This window comes from Nyctereutes procyonoides, unplaced genomic scaffold (assembly GCF_905146905.1).
Source record: "Nyctereutes procyonoides isolate TBG_1078 unplaced genomic scaffold, NYPRO_anot_genome, whole genome shotgun sequence".
NCBI lineage: Eukaryota > Metazoa > Chordata > Mammalia > Carnivora > Canidae > Nyctereutes > Nyctereutes procyonoides.
Window position 1 is genome coordinate 165,650 of NW_026575141.1, and position 19,346 is coordinate 184,995.

Genomic DNA, 19,346 nt, shown 5'->3' on the forward strand with positions numbered 1-19,346 from the left:
TCCATGAATCTTTTTAATTCTTCCTTAATTTCCTGGTTGACCCTTTTATCTTTTAGCAGGATGGTCCTTAACCTCCACGTGTTTGAGGTCCTTCCAAACTTCTTCTTGTGATTGAGTTCTAATTTCAAGGCATTATGGTCTGAGAATATGCAGGGGACGGTCCCAATCTTTTGGTATCGGTTCAGACCCGATTTGTGACCCAGTATGTGGTCTATTCTGGAGAAAGTTCCATGTGCACTTGAGAAGAATGTGTATTCAGTTGAGTTTGGATGTAAAGTTCTGTAGATATTTGTGAAATCTATCTGGTCCAGTGTATCATTTAAAGCTCTCGTTTCTTTGGAGATGTGCTTAGAAGACCTATCGAGGGTAGAAAGAGCTAGATTGAAGTCACCAAGTATAAGTGTATTATTAAATGATATCATTTTAAAGGAGCAACCAGGGAAATTCGAAATAACATCTTTCTCACTGCATTTATGTTGTCTGATGGTCTAACTTTTTATTTCTAACAATTCTTATGATAGGACTCTTTTGAGAGCTAAAGGTTGATTATTCTTTTGGAAATTAACATATTTATTATTCAATTATTGTTACTCACTTTTTAATATTCTCATATTCTTAAATTTAGCCTTATTTATTTATTTTAATAACTGTACTTTAACCAGTATTCTTTGGAGGTAGAGAAAATTATTTGTTTCTCTTCTGTTTTTCATGCTTTTCCTTACTTGACAAAATTCATTCTCTTTTAGGTTCTCTGCCTTTCTAACATCCTGCTTTCTTATCTTAGAGCTTACTTACATTCCATTATCTATGAAGAAAATATTTTGCAACATAAAAAACAACATGTGTTTATATAAAACCGTATTTGAAAAATCTATAAGTATTAGGGTGGCTTAAATGTGTATAGGCAAGTTCACTGGGAGTTAATATATGTTTTCAAAATTACATTGTTTTCATACTTTGAAAAAGAAAATGAGAAACATCTCATTATAGAGCTTCCAAAGACAACTTATTTTTCTATTTTGGATTTCCACAGATTACAGTTGGATGATGGCATTGTTTCTTATCCTTAAATGTAGGCATCTGTCCTACATTTTCATCAATAACACTCAAATTGGAACCAATCCACTATAATCTGATATCCTAGGATTCCTCAACCTAGTTCTTCACTCTCTTTGAACTTTATTTTCTAACATCTGTGTCATGAAGAGAATGATTTGGATGAGGATTAGTCAGTTTAGGCCATTTTCTGTTTTGGAAATAGTGGGTATGCATTATAAGTGAATTATTGTAGGAAAGAATTAGAGAGGTTAGAAAAATTATATTCTCATTATGGACAAATTTTACCATTGTAACCCTTGTAAAATTCTAATTATAGAATAGTTTAGTATATAAAATTGAACAAAATAATTTATTGAACTCTTGTTTCTGAATTATTAAATTAGGATATTCTAACCTATTTCTTTTTTAAAAAAGATTTTATTTCTTTATTAATGAGAGACAGAGAGAGAGAGAGAGAGAGAGAGAGAGAGAGGCAGAGACATGACAGGTGGAGAAGTAGGCTCCATGCAGGGAGCCCTATGTGGGACTCAATCCCGGGACCCTGGGATCATGCCCTGAGCCAAAGGCAGATGCCGATCCACTGAGTTACCCAGGAGTCCCTTATAACCTATTCCTTACCTCATAACAAATAAATCTAGAGAATATGAGATTACCGGTGCAAAGCAATTTTGGCTTTGGAAGGTGCTTTATGCCATGATGTATTATTATGATTAATTCATCACTATAGATCAGGGACAGTGAAACTTGCTTCCCTCAACCACTTCTATTCCAGTCTTGTTTCTTGACATTGCACTTAAAGCATAATTCTTTCTTGACGAAATCAGATTACAGAGGGTAATCAATTCCTTCTAATTCCCACATAAGACCTCTAATAAAATATACAGAAAATTTTTTAAGGACTGTTATTAGTCTGAGTGGTCATTACACATACTTCTGATAGAATAAGTCATTGCCTCTAGTATATCTTGAGGGCTGATGTCATGAGGTCCCTTTACATTGATTTTCACCTGACCTCAGAAATTAAAGAACCTAAGCAAAAACTCCTCGACATGAAAATAGTTTTTTGGTGGGAGAAAGCTACTCAACCAACTGTGTAGTGTTTTACTCCTTATTTTCCCAACCTAATGAAACACAAAGGGCTACATTCCTCCAGACACATTTGTCATGTATGTTTCCTTTTTTTTCAGTTTAGTTTTGGACATATACTTGGTACTCAAATTAGTAAATTGAAAGAATGAAATAAATGTCAAATGTTCTATAATACTGTTCCTTTCAACATCAGTCTATTTTCTCCCTTCTAGAGTAGTAGTAGCATATTTGCCATTAGTGGGCTCTGTCTTTCCTCAATGTAAGACTTTTTATTTCCTCTCTCTTTTTCTTATACTCCTTCTTCTCTTCCTTGATTTATATCCCTTTCTCTTCCATTCCTGACTAACATGTCTTACCTCCTAACCTTTTTCCACTTTTCTTTTTCTCACCCTTTGCTCTTGCACTTTTTCCATTTCTACTTTTTCTGTTATTTTGACTATACTCCAGCTTCCCCTGGAGGTGGTGTATCTGAAGTGTCACTGCACTTCTGCAGTGGTGGATGAGATTTTAACTAGCTTAGATTAGCAGGATATCCAGGAACAAAGGAGTTTCATGGTCTTTTGAAATGGGCTTCTAAACTGTATTAGCAATGATGTGATAGGGAAAGGTGATTTAGCTAATGTAGAGAAATTTGTAACAGAAACTTATTTAACACAGATGCACTTGTCTTGGTTAGATGCTCTTAGTTGTAGCAAGAGGTTTATGTAAAAGAAAACAGAGGCAAATCTGTATCTGGTCCTTTTATAGTATGCTCCGTAGTGTTCTCTGGTTCTGATATATCAATATAAATATTTTTAGTCTAAAATAAATGAAAATTCACCCAATAGTCCAGAATCTACTGTTCCATAATAAGAGATAACTATAGAGAATTTTGTTTCCTACTATGGGAAGGAATCTGATTCTCAACCTATGACTGCATTCTCTGACTCGGGTGTCAGATCCATCATGAGTGCTCTGGTTAGGCTCTTTCATCTGCTTGTGACTTCTTATGACATTTTGCTTTAGAATGTAGACATCGATTTTAGTGATTCCCAGTCTTTGTTTATAGGTATCCCAGAGTACCTTCAATAATCTCAGGAGAAATGCTCTGAATATGATTGTCTTCACTTAGTTACTTGTAGGAAATAAATATATTAAGCTGACTTTGGTAATAGTTATAGGATTATTGTAGGTGAAGTAAAAATCATTAAGCAATAAGAAGACAATTATTTTGTTTATTTATTGGAAACATCACTGCAATACTGTATCATGGAATATTGGAACTTGAAGTAACCCTGCAGATGGTTGTGTCAAAACTTTTTATTTAATGGAAGAAACAAACAAATATCTGAGAATGGAAATCAATGCCTAATTACACATGAGAAATAGCAAAACTTTAGCTGTAATCCCAGTATCCTTATCCCAAGTCTAGGCATCTTCGGCATTTCTTCTGAGTCTTTCCACTTAAATCTTTTCTCAGAAGATATGGTTGAAGTCTATAATTTCTGAGCCATTGTTAAGATCCAATATTCTACCAGCTGTGAAATTTCCCTTTCCCAGTTCTCTGAATGTCTTCATGCTTGATTCTTCTGAATTTCCATTTAGGAAACCTTTGTCTTTGTCTTCCAGGGACAAGAATAAAACTAAAATCTTTAGAAATTTAGAAAGGACATTCTAAAAAAATACATTAATGTAGGTTTTATCATAATAAATAGCAGAATTTTAATCAAACAGAATTCACTGCAAATGCCAGGTAGCCCATTTTAGTGGTGTCAGTGGACAAAATTACTTGAACTCAAACCAAACACTGGGAATATAAATAACCCAGACTTTGGGGATTGATGTTTTGGACTATAGAGACCGTGTCTATACCTCTATGCAAGGCATATTACTGGAAATCTGGAAATTCCTGAAGGCGTGGAAGATGAGGAAGGGGAGAGCTAAAAAAAAAAAAAAAAAAAAAAACAAAAACAAAAATGAGTCAAGAACATGAAAAGCAAGGTGGAGAAGTCACAAAATATCTATCATCTATAAATAATTTGGGATCTTGTATTTTTACAAAATAACTAAGTTCAACACTAGATGAAAAATTGTGATATTCACAGGCTGTGCTGCTTCCCTTACCAAATTAGATGCTAATAATAATAGACACCTGACTTAATTGTTATATCAACACTTCCCAATCATTCTCACAACATGGGTATCAAAATAAATGATAGAGTGCTTGGGGTGCTCAGTCAGTTAAATGTCTAACTCTTGGTTTCAGCTTAAGTTATGATCTTGGGGTCCTGGAATAAAGCCTCTCATTGGGCTCTGCACTCAGTAGGGAGTTTGCTTGAGATTCTCTCTCTCCCTCTCTCTGCCCACTCCCCAGCTTGTGTTCTGTCACTGAAATAAATAAGTGAATCTTTAAAAAGAAATAGATAAATACATACATACTAGTCATGTGGCAAACTGGTGGCTGTTGACAACCAGATCAACTCCCTGCTGGCTGTAGTCAGTGTGGGTGCCACAGACCAATCCAGAGCTAAGAGGGTCAATATGTGGTTGTACCCCATTGGAGGCTCTATACTAAGCCACATCACAGTAAAGGGAGGATCCTATTCAAATTGACTGAGCATCTCACTGAGGAAATTTTGTATTTATTGGAGACATAAGAATTATTCTTCAAGAATAATTAGTTTTTAAATAGCATTCTAAGTGGCTAGAAATATGTGTGAGTTTTAATCTGTAATGTAGAGGATGTGAGACTTAAGGTCTAGGCCTAATACATTTGTGAGGATTAGAAATCATGATAGGAATGTGCCCATCACCAGGTGTAGTGCATACAAAGCATTCTATCACGATATTTGTTATCATTATTATTATTGCTATTATTTCATTAGTAATACTTAAGTTGTCCACCTCCCCAAACAAGACCACCTTTTTATTTACTCTCTAGATAAATAAAATGAATTTCATTTTTAGAAACTTCTATTTATTTCACATTTAAGTTTATTAATATATTTATGCAAAGTAATTTTAGAAAATGTATGACTTCTGTTTTACTTCATCTCTTATTCATTTTTCTTTCCTTCCCCTTCCACTCTATTTCCATTAATACATTCTTCTCTTCTATTTTCTTGTCTCTTTATCATGTCTCCTTATTTCATACTGAATTTCAATTCCTTCTCCACTAATCACTAAATAAATAATTATAAAAAACACTTAACCTCTGTCAAATGCATATTTTTACATAATTTTATTCAAACAAAATAGGCCAGTGACATGAGAGAAATTTTTAGTTTGGCATAGCTTCTTTTAAATATATTGTTTTCATTTTATTTTTTATTTTTTTATAACTTTATTTTTTATTGGTGTTCAATTTGCCAAGATATAGAATAACACCCACTGCTCATCTCGTCAAGTGCCCACCTCAGTGCCCGTCACCCAGTCACCCCCACCTCCGGCCCACCTCCCCTTCCATGACCCCTAGTTCGTTTCCCAGAGTTAGGAGACTTTCATGTTCTGTCTCCCTTTCTGATATTTCCCACTCATTTTTTCTCCTTTCCCCTTTATTCCCTTTCACTATATTTTATACTCCCCAAATGAATGAGACCATATAATGTTTGTCCACCATTTGCTTCGACATGGATGGAACTGGAGGGTATTATGCTGAGTGAAATAAGTCAATCAGAGAAGGACAAACATTGTTTTCATTTTAAATTTAAATGAGCCTTGGACAGCCTTGGGTGGCTCAGTGGTTTAGCGCCGCCTCGGCCCAGGGCGTGATCCTGGAGACCCACATCAGGCTCCCTGCATGGAACCTGCTTCTCCCTCGGCCTGTGTCTCTGCCTCTCTCTCTCTTTCTCTCTGTCGCTCATGAATAAATAAATAAAATATTTAAAAATAAATAAATAAATGAGCCTTACTTATACTCCTAGGCCACATTTCTTTTATAATTATTCTAGAATGATGCCAGGGTAAGGTAAGTAGTTCAATGACAAAATTTCAAGAAATAATTACACTCTTACTTGAGAAAAGAATTCATACTCTAGAAAGATGGGTTTTGGTTGACCTTCCTTATAATGCAGAAAGTAAACCTTGTAAATTTAGATTAATTGCTAACCTGGGGATTCCTCCTGCAAGATGCTGAAATCCATTATTAATTAAAAATATTCTGACCTAGCCCCACCTCCCTATCCAAGCATTTAAGAAGTCTTATTTTCCACTGTCACCCTACTAAGGCTTGGACTCTGCTATTCTGAGGTAGGACCTTAGATTTTCATGGAAACCAAATAATATATTCCCCAGAGAGTGAGATACTTTCTTTAGGCATCACTCTGTGACGATTAGAAAGTCTCCTCAAGATTAAAAATGATGAATTTATGCATTCACTTTTTTTACAATTAGATTATTGGAAAAGGGATATTTTAGTTCAAAATATGGGACCCTAAGGGGAACCTGGTATAGTTTGTAAGGATGTGCATGGATTCACTGAAGAGGAAAGGGCTTAAAAGAGCTGACTGGTTGAAAGAAGGTGCTTAGTATTTATTATGAGGAGTTTTCAGGCATTAATGTGTAGGTGTCAAATATGTTACCCAGGGAGAAGCATGGATTTCCCTCTGAATATTTTTAAGACAAGGGTTACCTTCTTTATAAGTAGATAGGTATAGTTGAAGTCTTTCTGCATGCTTGGGACAAAGCTGAGATATGTTCATTGTCTGCCAGGAGCAGCCACAAGAAGATACAGAGGCAAGGCTCAGAAAAAAAAAAGAGAAAAGAAAGAAAAAGAAAAAGAAAGAAAGAAAGAAAGAAGAAAGAAAGAAAAAAGAAAGAAAGAAAGAAAGAAAGAAAGAAAGAAAGAAAGAAAGAAAGAAAGAAAGAAAAAAAGAAAACTGTATTATACTTACAGGTCTTAGAGACAGGAAGCATGGCACAACACCAAGAGCTAAATGGAAAAATTACGAAGATGGTCAGGAGGCAGGAGGCAGGAGTGAGGCTTTTATTGGGGGTTTCTCCTGGAAAGATAAGACAAGGTATGGGAAACAGGTTAGGATTGGCTCCTTTAGGTAATTTTGTCTGGTTTTACTGTGATCTCTAGTTGCCTGGTACCTAGCTCTGGAATGATTAGGGCAGAGAAGTATTTCCTCTAAGGGTGCACATGCCAGATAGAGGAGGTCTGGGTCTGAATAGGTTAGTTTTCATATCAAAGACATGGCTCTAGCTGAGCCTTTTGCTATCTCTGAAAATTTGGCTAGTCCTGGAAGTGGCAGACCTTCCATGGTTAGAAAGGTTTTTAAGATGGACAAAACATTATAACATGCAGAAAACTGAAAATATATGCATACAGGGTATCAGAAAGGATTGTTCCAAAACTTCTCATTCTTAGACAGCACTTCTTCGTGATAAAATATTGCCTAATCTCACTTGGAATTCTCTTCTTTCAAGAAGCTATGAAGGTTACAAATTACCTGGGTTTCTGTGGCTTTTCCCAGAACAACTGCAGGTCTGTTGTCTTGAAATGTGACTCTTCTACCAACTGGCACCCTACACAGAGCTCCTCCTACATCTCTTTACTTTCCTTCATTTAGAAGACCACAGGCAGGATCAACACCCCTTACAAAGCTCATTCTTCCTTTCCACACTTTGACTGGACCTCCTCCACTCCCATGTCCTAGCAAGGCTGGGTAGTTAATACTGAACAGTCTATGGGTCAGGGTATTCTGTGACTCAAACAGCAGGAAGGCCTGAGTCTGAGGTCATGCACATATTTTTTTTCTTTCTTAGAAAAAAAGAAAACCAAACCAAAAACTCAAATTTGGGAGGAGAATGGGAAAAAAAAAAAAGCCAGGAGCCTTGAATAGAGAAAAATGGTAGTAGAGGAAAGTTTACTTTCCTTGCATTTGTAAATAAGCCAAATAACACATTACCTTAAGCAAGAATGTGAACACTGATATTAAAATTAGATCCTAGGAGCTGATGTAAACAGAAGTTAATTGTTAAAAAATCATTGTAGATATTATCACTGCTTAATTGCCATTCCAAATATCCTACAATACAAATTAATCATGCACTTTGACCATGTGTCACATTAGTTTTTATATATTTGATTCATTGACAAAGTAAACATATGTTCCTTTGTGCTGTCTCTTAATGTGCTACTCCCTTAGCAGGGTCTGTTCCTTATATACATATTCTTTCTTCTCTCTCTGTGCCACACACACACACACACACACACACACACACACACACAATCTAGATGCATTTTTTAATGCAATGAGTCTACGGTTAATTTTTGAAATAAAAAATATGATTTAGAATTATATCTTTCAAAAAAATAAATAAAATTATATCTTTCCCTCAACTTTCATAATCTATTTTTCTAGAATGTACACTAAGAAAGGATCCAAATGTCAGAAAAATTTTCATTCCTTAATCAAGGAAATTTGAAGCAATAAGAGTGATTTACATCTATGTAAATCTCTGTAGAGTCTAGTATGAGTGTTCCTATAAAATAAAATAATGTGGCCCATATTTTGATTCAAAAGTAATTAGTTATTTTCTTAGGCAATTTTCAGATTGTTTGGTCATATTCTTTGCTATATCAGTTCTTTACTGTACTTTTAAAGGGATGATTGGAGCTGATTTGATATTCTTAGTAAATGAAATAGAAAATCCTCAATGTACCTCAAAGTGAAAAAATGATGGTTGGTTAAGATAAAATTATTGCCTGCTAGCATGAATATTTTAATATAGAACCAGTTATTGTGGAGACCTATAAACACAATTTCAGTTATAATATCTCAAATTCTTTGTATACAAGTTAGACCTGTGCCTGTCACAAGAAAATCTTTTGCATATTAAAGAAAGCAGAAGTAGCTGACTTTCTTTTTTATTTTTTTTAGTTTCTGATGTAATGTTCAAAAATTCCTCAGTTGCCTATAACACCCAGTGCTCACTTCATGTGCCATCCTTAATGCCCATCACCCAGTTACCCCATCCCCCCATCCACCTCCCTCCAGTGACCCACAGTTTGTTTCCCAGAGTTAAGAGTCTCTCATGGTTTGTCTCCCTCTCTGATTTCTTCCCATTGAATTTCCCCTCCTTTCCCCTGTGACCCTCTGTGCCGTTTCTTATATTCCTCATATGAGTGAAACCATATAATAAATATATTTCTCCAATTGACTTAATTCACTTAGAATAATACTCTCCAGTTCCATCCATGTGAATGTAGATGGTAAGATTTCATTCATTCTTTCTGATAGCTGAGTAATATTCCATTTTATATGCCACATATTCTTTGTTCATTCATCTGTCGATGGAAATCTCACTTCCTTCCACAGCTTGGCTTTTGTGGACTTTAGAAGTCACTGATTTTCATCAAATTTGTTGAGAGTTAGAGTTGATATCCAGGTATGATTTATTGATTATCCAGACATTTGTTTTTATCCTGCTTAGCTAATAAGGTATAATAAATGTAAATTCAACACAGAATATATTTTATATTCCCCCTCTGAATCTCACTTATTTTTTTTAATATTACTCATAGTATAAATCCATCTTTGATGAACATTTAGAAAGAAAAATAAGTCTCTCTATTGTTCTGATTGGTTTTAGTTTCACATAAAAGGATAATTATTCCTTTTCAATGCTTCAGAGACTACATATTTCATTTATATGGAACAAAAAATATCTGGGTATCTTTGTAGTATTTGTAGCCAACATATTACATAGAATTAAAGCTCTTTAATAATTCTTCACTGAAAAGGAGAAGAGAAACAATACAAAACAATAATAATAATAAACTAATTCCTCAATATCCATGAACATATTCAAAAGATGCACATTTACATTCCTCAAGAATAAAAAGTATGAGAATTGATTCCATCTAGTTCAAGGGAGTTTTAACAGTATTGTATCTTTTTCCTTTTAAATTCAGAAACCATTTTCCCATCTGGAGTTATCTTTACTTATAAATATGAAGGACCAGTAAGACAGTACAAAAATAAATGTTAAGGAATGAAAAAATAACTAACAATGGATTCCTAAGATAATATAACATTTTAATAGAATCAGAATGCCTCCCTATCAGAAAAGCTATGTTAATGTTTTGGCTGACCAATAATTTAAGAAAAGTTTAGGTCACCATAGAATAAAATGATCCAGCATTAAGTCCTAAAATTTCAACCTACTCCACAGTGGCAATCAAAAAGCCTGCCTTGATGAACTGGAACCTCTCCTTGTGGAATGGCTATCCTCATTAGAGAGTTATCATCCCAAATTATCCCATAAGAACAGAGACCGAACTGTTTAAAATTCCTATATCAAAAAAGGCAAACTTCTTTTGCAGCACACCTCACAATAGCAGAGCAGACTCTGATCCTCAATTTAAGTTAGTAGCATTTCCCTGCTAACCCCTAATGTTGCAACCATTCAAAAAGCTGTTTATGAATAACGGCAACCCCAGGATGCCTGGGTAGCTCAGTTGGTTAAGTGTCTGACTCTTGATTTCAGCTCAGGTGATGATCTCAGAGGTGTCAGATCAAGCCCCACATTAGACTGTATACTGGGTATGGAACCTGCTTGTGATTTTCTCTCCTTCTCTCTCTCTCTCCTTCTGCCTGTCCTTCCATCTCTCTCTCAACAATAATAAATAATAACAATAACAACAAAAACAGCCCCAAATACTAAATTTATTAGATTATTGGGTCCATGTTTATTTTCTATCAATTTATGAAATCATAAATGTATATGTATGGTTTTAACAATGTAATCATCTTAAGAGCAGAGAACAACTTAAATTCAATCAACCCTTGAATATTGGTTGCAAGCATCATGGAGGAGAGGGCACAGCTATCAACCTCAGGAAATATTTCATCTAAAGTAATAAGATTATGAAGAATATAAAGAAGTAGTTCAAAATAAAATAAAGCAAATTCTGAAAGTGAGTCTGTATGAAATATTATATTTACATCACATGTCCAGCCTACAGAAATATAGACCAACAATAACCCTTCACAGATAATGAAAGTGTTAATTTATAGATTAATTTATCTGTCCAATATCACATGACCTTTAATATTGAAACTGGAATTCACAATGATTCTGATGTCCATATTCTGTCCTTTATCCCATGTTGCTTCTGATACATTATACATGGTGGGCCCTGCCTAAATATAGATTATTAATTAACTCAGCAACATTTTGCCTTTGGAGCCCTAGGAGCTACCATGTGACATGAGCATGGAGGCCATTCTCCAGAACTCCACTGATTTTATCCTTCTGGGCCTTATCACCCATCCTGCATTTCCTGGGATTATCTTTGCAGTGGTTTTCTCCATTTTTTTGGTGGCTGTCACAGCCAATGTGGTCATGATTCTACTCATCCATGTTGACTCTCGCCTCCATACACCCATGTACTTTTTACTCAGCCAGCTTTCCATCATGGACACTGTTTACATTTGCATCACTGTTCCCAAGATGCTTCAAGACCTTCTGTCCAAGGAAAAGATGATCTCCTTCTTGGGATGTTCCCTTCAGATCTTCCTCTACCTGACTCTAATTGGAGGTGAATTTTTCCTGCTAGGCCTCATGGCCTATGACCGGTATGTAGCTGTGTGTAAACCCCTGCGATACCCTCTCCTCATGAACCGCAGAATTTGCTTATTCATGGTGGTGGGTTCCTGGGTTGGTGGGTCCTTAGATGGATTCATGCTGACACCCTTTACTATGAGTTTCCCCTACTGTGGGTCCCGAGAAATCAATCACTTTTTCTGTGAAATCCCAGCAGTACTGAAATTGTCATGTGTTGACACATCACTCTATGAGACTCTGATGTATGCCTGCTGTGTGCTAATGCTGCTCATTCCCATATCCATTATCTCTATTTCCTACACACACATCCTACTCACTGTCCATCGAATGAACTCTGCTGAGGGCCGGCATAAAGCCTTTGCTACCTGTTCTTCCCACATTATGGTGGTGAGCATTTTCTATGGAGCAGCCTTCTACACTAATGTGCTGCCCCATTCCTACCACACACCAGAGAAAGACAAGGTTGTATCCGCCTTCTATACCATCCTCACCCCAATGCTCAACCCACTCATCTACAGCTTGAGAAACAAAGATGTGGCCACAGCTCTAAGAAAAGTGCTGGGGAGATGCCCCTCTTCTCAGAGAATAAGAGTGGTGGATTTGTCCAGGAAATACTAGAGGGGGACAAGTACAAACATTGTTTGTGCTTTGACAACTGGCACACAGTTATTCCAGAAAATATGCTTTTGAACCTGAAAAAAATATTTACTGTGATTTAATAATCCAGAATTATCGATAGGCAAAATCATCCCTTTCCAACCAACATTTTGGAACAAGAGTTGTAGCCTATAAGAAACATAATTAGCCAATTTGGTAGTCTGGATTCACTAGAAAACATTTTCCAGAGAGCATTCTCTTCCAATAACACCATAAATAATCCCAAATAGGCCAAATGCCCCTTTGAACGGTACTGAATAAATATTTTTATGTTAAATGTGTTCATGTTTTTCTGTCTATATTATTGACCAACTTTTGAATAGAAGTTGCAAGGAGCAGTCACCATGTCCTTGAGGATTTAATGCCAAAGATCCAATAAAAATTAAACATTTTCTAATGATAATAATGTAGTAGCTTTATTTAGGAAAATTTTATGAAGACAATTTAATTGTATTTTGGTTTCTGTATTCTTAGCTATCTTTTATGAATGTTTGTATTCTCTAACCACTGAAGTTAAACTGTGGGTAGTTATGCTGTTATTCACATAGAGTCTTATATGTGCCAGGAAATCAATAAACATTTACTAGTTGAATAAAAATTAACCTCTGTCATTAAGATAACAACATGGCTAAAATCTTTCAAAAATTTACATTCATGCCCTGCTAGGGTGGCTGGTGATGTGGGAGGTAAAGAATTGCTAAAAGAGTAGAACCACAAGCAGGCAGAATTTATTCACTCTCCAAGGGAGGAGAGGGGCCAGAGGTCAAGAGAGATATCAGCCCCGAGTTTCTGTCATGCTGGGTTTTTTAAGGGTTTTTGAAGGATGTGAGAAGGTCACTCCTGTGTCCATGGGTGGCTGGCAGGTGGCATGGAGATTGATTTTTGTCTAGGTAGAGCAGGAGGTAGCAAGTTTTTGAAGGGCTCTGTCTGGGGCTTGTCCAGGATTTGGGTTGTAGTCTGGCTAGAGAAAATTCTGTGGACTCTTTTCTGAGAATGTGGGACACTATGCCATAGAAAAATGAAAAGTTGGGATCAGTTACAGACATCTGTGAGTTTTGTCTATATGTTTGGCTGGGGAAGGGACTTTGAATAGAATCTTTTTATGGGGGATCACTGGGTGGCGCAGCGGTTTAGCGCCTGCCTTTGGCCCAGGGCGTGATCCTGGAGACCCGGGATCGAATCCCATGTCGGGCTCCTGGTGCATGGAGCGTGCTTCTCCCTCTGCCTGTGTCTCTGCCTCTCTCTCTCTCTCTCTCTCTCTCTCTCTCTCTCTGTGTGTGTGACTATCATAAATAAATAAAAATTAAAAAAAGAATCTTTTTATGTCCTCCTCTCTTTATTTTAAATTATTCTTGATTGGAAAAATGGGAAAAGGTCATTCTTCTGTAACTACTTACCGCTGAGTAGGGTCAAAGACTTGTCCCTACCTAGCTGCAATAGAAACAAGAGTGAGGGACATGCTGGTAGCACACTGCTCTGATAGATAGTCAGGGATTCCCACATGTGTGACAGATTGTTGATTAAGTTGAGTTTTGGAGAGGAACACTATAACCTTTGTAATTTTGGAAGATGAGGAGAAAGGTGGAACCAGAAATAGAAGTGGGAAAAGAGGTGCTAAGAAAAGTTCATCTACATATTGGATAGGATACTATTTGGAGGGAGAGGTTACAGAGATCTGTTACCAGAGCTTGTCCAAAGAGTTGAGGGCTATCCCTGAAACACTATAGGAGAATGGTCCAAGTTAACTGCTCGGAACATCAGGTGTTGGGGTCAGTCCAAGTGAAGCGAAAAGGTCTTGGGATTCTGGGGAGATGAAAATAGTGAAAAAAATGCATCTGTAAGATCTAATAAACTGAAGTACATGTTGGGGGGGTGGAATGATGCAGAGAAGGATTACAAATTGGGAACAATAGAATGGATGGAGACAACTGCCTCATTGGTAATTCTAGGATCCTAAACTAGTCTATTAAAAAAATCTGGCTTTTTTTACTATAAGGATGGGAGTATGATAAAGAAAGTTAGTAGGTTTTAATTTTGAGGTAAAGAATTTGGAAATGACCAATCTTCCCAGGCAGAAAGGCGCTCCCAGGGAGTTAGAGCAGGACCCCAGGAGGGCGGGGATGCCCTCGGGCTCCCTGGGACACTAACAGACACCTGCGCCCAGGGAGAGTGCGCCGAGCTCCCTAAGGGCTGCAGCACGCACGGCGGGACCCGGAGCAGCTCGGAGGGGCTCGGGCGGCGGCTCCGCGGAGGGGGCAGCGCGGCGGGAGCGCAAATCCAACAGCGCAGGTCCCGGAGCACAGGGCGCCGGGACACAGCCCAGGATCCGGCCTCCCCCGGGACAGGCAGAGGCCGGGAGGGCCCAGGAGAGCAAGGACGCTCCTGCCCGGAGGTGAGCAGATCAGTGGCCCCGCCCCGGAGCCTCCAGGCCCTGCAGATGGAGAGCTCCGGAGTTACTGTGGGAGCTGACTCCAGGGCTGCAGAGCTGGCCCCGCCACTGCGGTTGTTCCTCCTGGGGCCTCACGGGGTAAACAACCCCCACTGAGCCTCACAGTGGCCTCACCAGATAAACACCTTAAATATCCTTCACTGAGCCCAGCACCAGGCTAGGGGCTAGCAGCTCCCCCAAGTGCTAACACCTGAAAATTAGCACAACAGGCCCCTCCCTCTCCCAGAAGACCAACTAGACAAACAAGTTCCAGGGGAAGTCAAGGGACTTAAAGTATACAGAATCAGAAGATACTCCCTGGTGGGTTTTTTTTTTCCTGTTTGCTTCCCCCACCCTTTTGTTTATTTTATTATTATTATTTATGATAGTCACACAGAGAGAGAGGCAGAGACATAGGCAGAGGGAGAAGCAGGGTCCATGCACTGGGAGCCCGACATGGGATTCGATCCAGGGTCTCCAGGATCGCGCCCTGGGGCAAAGGCAGGCGCTAAACCCCTGCGCCACCCAGGGTTCCCTACCCTTTTGTTTCTTTTGTTTCTTTTTCTTTCTCTTTTTCTTCTCATTTTTTATTCCTTTTTTCTTTTTTCTTTTTCTCTTTTCTTTCCTTCTCTCTCTTTCTCTCCTTTTCCCAATAAAACTTGTTTTTGGCCACTCTGCACTGAGCAAAATGACTAGAAGAAAAACCTCACCTCAAAAGAAAAAATCAAAAAGAGCCCTTTTCTCCCACAGAGCTACAAAGTTTGGATTACAATTCAATGTCAGAAAGCCAATTCAAAAGCACTATTATAAAGCTACTGGTGGCTCTAGAAAAAAGCATAAAGGACTCAAGAGACATCATGACTGCAGAATTTAGATCTAACCAGGCAGAAATTAAAAATCATTTGAATGAGATGCAATCCAAACTAGAAGTCCTGACGACAAGGGTTAACGAAGTGGAAGAAAGAGTGAGTGACATAGAAGACAAGTTGAAGGCAAAGAGGGAAAGTGAAGAAAAAAGAGACAAACAATTAAAAGACCGTGAGGATAGATTAAGGGAAATAGATGACAGCCTAAGGAAGAAAAACCTATGTTTAATTCGGGTTCCCAAGGGTGGCAAAAGGGACAGAGGTCCAGGATATGTATTTGAACAAATAATAGCTGAAAACTTTCCTAATCTGGGAAGGGAAAAAGGCATTCAGATCCAGGAAACAGAGAGATCACCCCCTAAAATCAATAAAAACTGTTCAACACCTCGACATTTAATAGTGAAGCTTGCAAATTCCAAAGATAAAGAGAGGATCCTTAAAGCAGCAAGAGACAAGAAATCCCTGACTTTCATGAGGAGGAGTATTAGGGTAACAGCAGACCTCTCCACAGAGACATGGCAGGCCAGAAAGGGCTGGCAGGATATAGTCAGGGTCCTAAATGAGAAAAACATGCAACCAAGAATACTTTATCCAGCAAGGCTCTCATTCAGAATGGAAGGAGACATAAGGAGCTTCCAAGACAGGCAGGAACTGAAAGAATATGTGACCTCCAAACCAGCTCTGCAAGAAATTTTAAGGAGGACTCTTAAAATTCCCCTTTAAAAAGAAGTTCAGTGGAACAATCCACAAAAACAAGGACTAAATAGATATCATGATGACACTAAACTCATATCTGTCAATAGTAACTCTGAACGTGAACGGGCTTAATGACCCCATCAAAAGGCGCAGGGTTTCAGACTGGATAAAAAAGCAGGACCCATCTATTTGCTGTCTACAAGAGACTCATTTTAGACAAAAGGACACCTACAGCCTGAAAATAAAAGGTTGGAGAACCAAGTACCATTCCAATAGTCCTCAAAAGAAACAGGGGTAGCCATTCTTAGATCAGATAAACTAAAATTTATCCCGAAGACTGTAGTGAGAGATGAAGAGGGACACTATATCATACTTAAAGGATCTATCCAACAAGAGGACTTAACAATCATTAATATATATGCCCTGAATGTGAGAGCTGCCAGATATACCAATCAATTAATAACCACAGTTAAGACATAGTTAGATAATAATACACTTATACTTGGTGACTTCAATCTAGTGCTTTCTACACTCAATAGGTCTTCTAAACACATCTCCAAAGAAACAAGAGCTTTAAATGATGCACTGGACCAGACGGATTTCATAGATATCTACAGAACTTTATATCCAAACTCAACTGAATACACATTCTTCTCAAGTGCACATGGAACTTTCTCCAGAATAGACCACATACTGGGTCACAAATCGGGTCTGAACCTATACCAAAAGATTGGGACCATCCCCTGCATATTCTCAGAACATAATGCCTTGAAATTAGACATAAGTCACAACAAGAATTTTGGAAGGACTTCAAACACATGGAGGTTAAGGACCATACTGCTAAAAGATAAAAGGGTCAACCAGGAAATTAAGGAAGAATTAAAAACATTCATGGAAACTAATGAGAATGAAGATACAACCATTCAAAATCTTTGGGATGCAGCAAAAGCAGTCCTGAGGGGGAAATACATCACAATACAAGCATCCATCCAAAACTGGAAAGAACTCAAATACAAAAGCTAACCTTACACATAAAGGAGCTAGAGAAAAAACAGCAAATAGATCCTACACCCAGCAGAAGAAGAGAGTTAATTAAAATTCGAGGAGAACTCAACGAAATTGAGACCAGAAGAACTGTGGAACAGATCAAGAAAACCAGGAGTTGTTTCTTTGAAAGAATTAATAAGATAGATAAACCATTAGCCAGCCTTATTAAAAAGAAGAGAGAGAAGACTCAAATTAATAAAATCATGAATGAGAAAAAAGAGATCACTACCAACACCAAGGAAATACAAACGATTTTAAAAACATACTATGAACAGCTATATGCCAATAAATTAGGCAATCTAGAAGAAATGGATGCATTCCTGGAAAGCCACAAACTACCAAAACTGGAACAGGAAGAAATAGAAAACCTGAACAGGCTAATAACCAGGGAGGAAATTGAAGCAGTCATCAAAAACCTCCCAAGACACAAAAGTCCAGGGCCAGATGGTTTCCCAGGGGAATTCTATCAAACATTTAAAGGAGAAACCATACCTATTCTACTAAAGCTGCTTAGAAAGATAGAAAGAGATGGAGTACTTCCAAATTCGTTCTATGAGGCCAGCATCACCTTAATTCCAAAACCAGACAAAGACCCCACCAAAAAGGAGAATTACTGACCAATATCCCTGATGAACATGGATGCAAAAATTCTCAACAAGATACTAGCCAATAGGATCCAAGAGTACATTAAGAAAATTATTCATCATGACCACGTAGGATTTATTCCCAGGACACAAGGCTGGTTCAACACTCATAAAACAATCAATGTGATTCATCATATCAGAAAGAGAAAAACCAAGAACGATATGATCCTCTCATTAGATGCAGAGAAAGCATTTGACAAAATACAACATCCATTCCTGATCAAAACTCTTCACAGTGTAGGGATAGAGGGAACATTCCTCGACATCTTAAAAGCCATCTACGAAAAGCCCACAGCAAATACCTTTCTCAATGGGGAAGCACTGGGAGCCTTTCCCCTAATATCAGGAACAAGACAGGGATGTCGACTCTCACCACTGCTATTCAACATAGTACTGGAAGTCCTAGCCTCAGCAATCAGACAACAAAAAGACATTAAAGGCATTCAAATTGGCAAAGAGGAAGTCAAACTCTCCCTCTTTGCCGATGACATGATACTCTAGATAGAAAATCAAAAGCCTCCACCCGAGATTCCTAGAACTCATACAGCAATTTGGCAGCATGGCAAGATACAAAATCAATGCCCAGAAGTCACTGGCATTTCTTAACACTAACAGTGAGCCTGAAGAAAGAAAATTAAGGAGTCAGTCCCATTTACAATTGCACCCAAAAGCATAAGATACCTAGGAATAAACCTAACCAAAGAGATAAAGGATCTATACCCTAAAAGCTACAGAACACTTCTGAAAGAAATTGAGGAAGACGCAAAGAGATGGAAAAATGTTCTCATGGATTGGCAGAATTAATAGTGTGAAAATGTCAATGTTACCCAGGGCAATTTACATGTTTAATGCAATCACTATCAAAATACCATGGGCTTTCTTCAGAAATTTGGAACAAATTATTTTAAGATTTGTGTGGAAACAGAAAAGAACCCGAATAGCCAGGGGAATTTTAAAAAAGAAAACCAGAGCTAGGGGCATCACAATGCCAGATTTCAGGTTGTACTACAAAGCTGTGGTCATCAAGACAGTGTGGTACTGGCACAAAAACAGACACATAGATCAATGGAATACAATAGACAATCCAGAAGTGGACCCTCAACTTTATGGTCAACTAATATTCGATAAAGAAGGAACGACTATCCACTGCAAAAAGACAGTCTCTTTAATAAATGGTGCTGGGAAAATGGGACATCCACATGCAGAAGAATGAAACTAGACCAGTCTCTTGCACCATACACAAAGATAAACTCAAAATGGATAAAGATGTAAATGTGAGATAAGATTCCATCAAAATCCTAGAGG

The 19,346-nt window shown here is 37.8% G+C and overlaps 1 protein-coding gene across 1 annotated transcript; it reads left to right on the forward strand.

Moving 5' to 3' along the window:
- Nucleotides 1-11,346: 11,346 nt before the first annotated feature.
- On the forward strand, nt 11,347-12,321 carry LOC129498122 (olfactory receptor 2T2). Its single transcript, XM_055307344.1, has one exon. The coding sequence runs from the start codon at nt 11,347-11,349 to the stop codon at nt 12,319-12,321; it is 975 nt and encodes a 324-aa protein (XP_055163319.1).
- Nucleotides 12,322-19,346: the final 7,025 nt, after the last annotated feature.

What these genes read in the sequence shown, in the direction of transcription:
- LOC129498122 (XM_055307344.1), top strand. Translation starts at nt 11,347, where the DNA reads ATGAGCATGGAGGCCATTCTCCAGAACTCCACTGATTTTATCCTTCTG.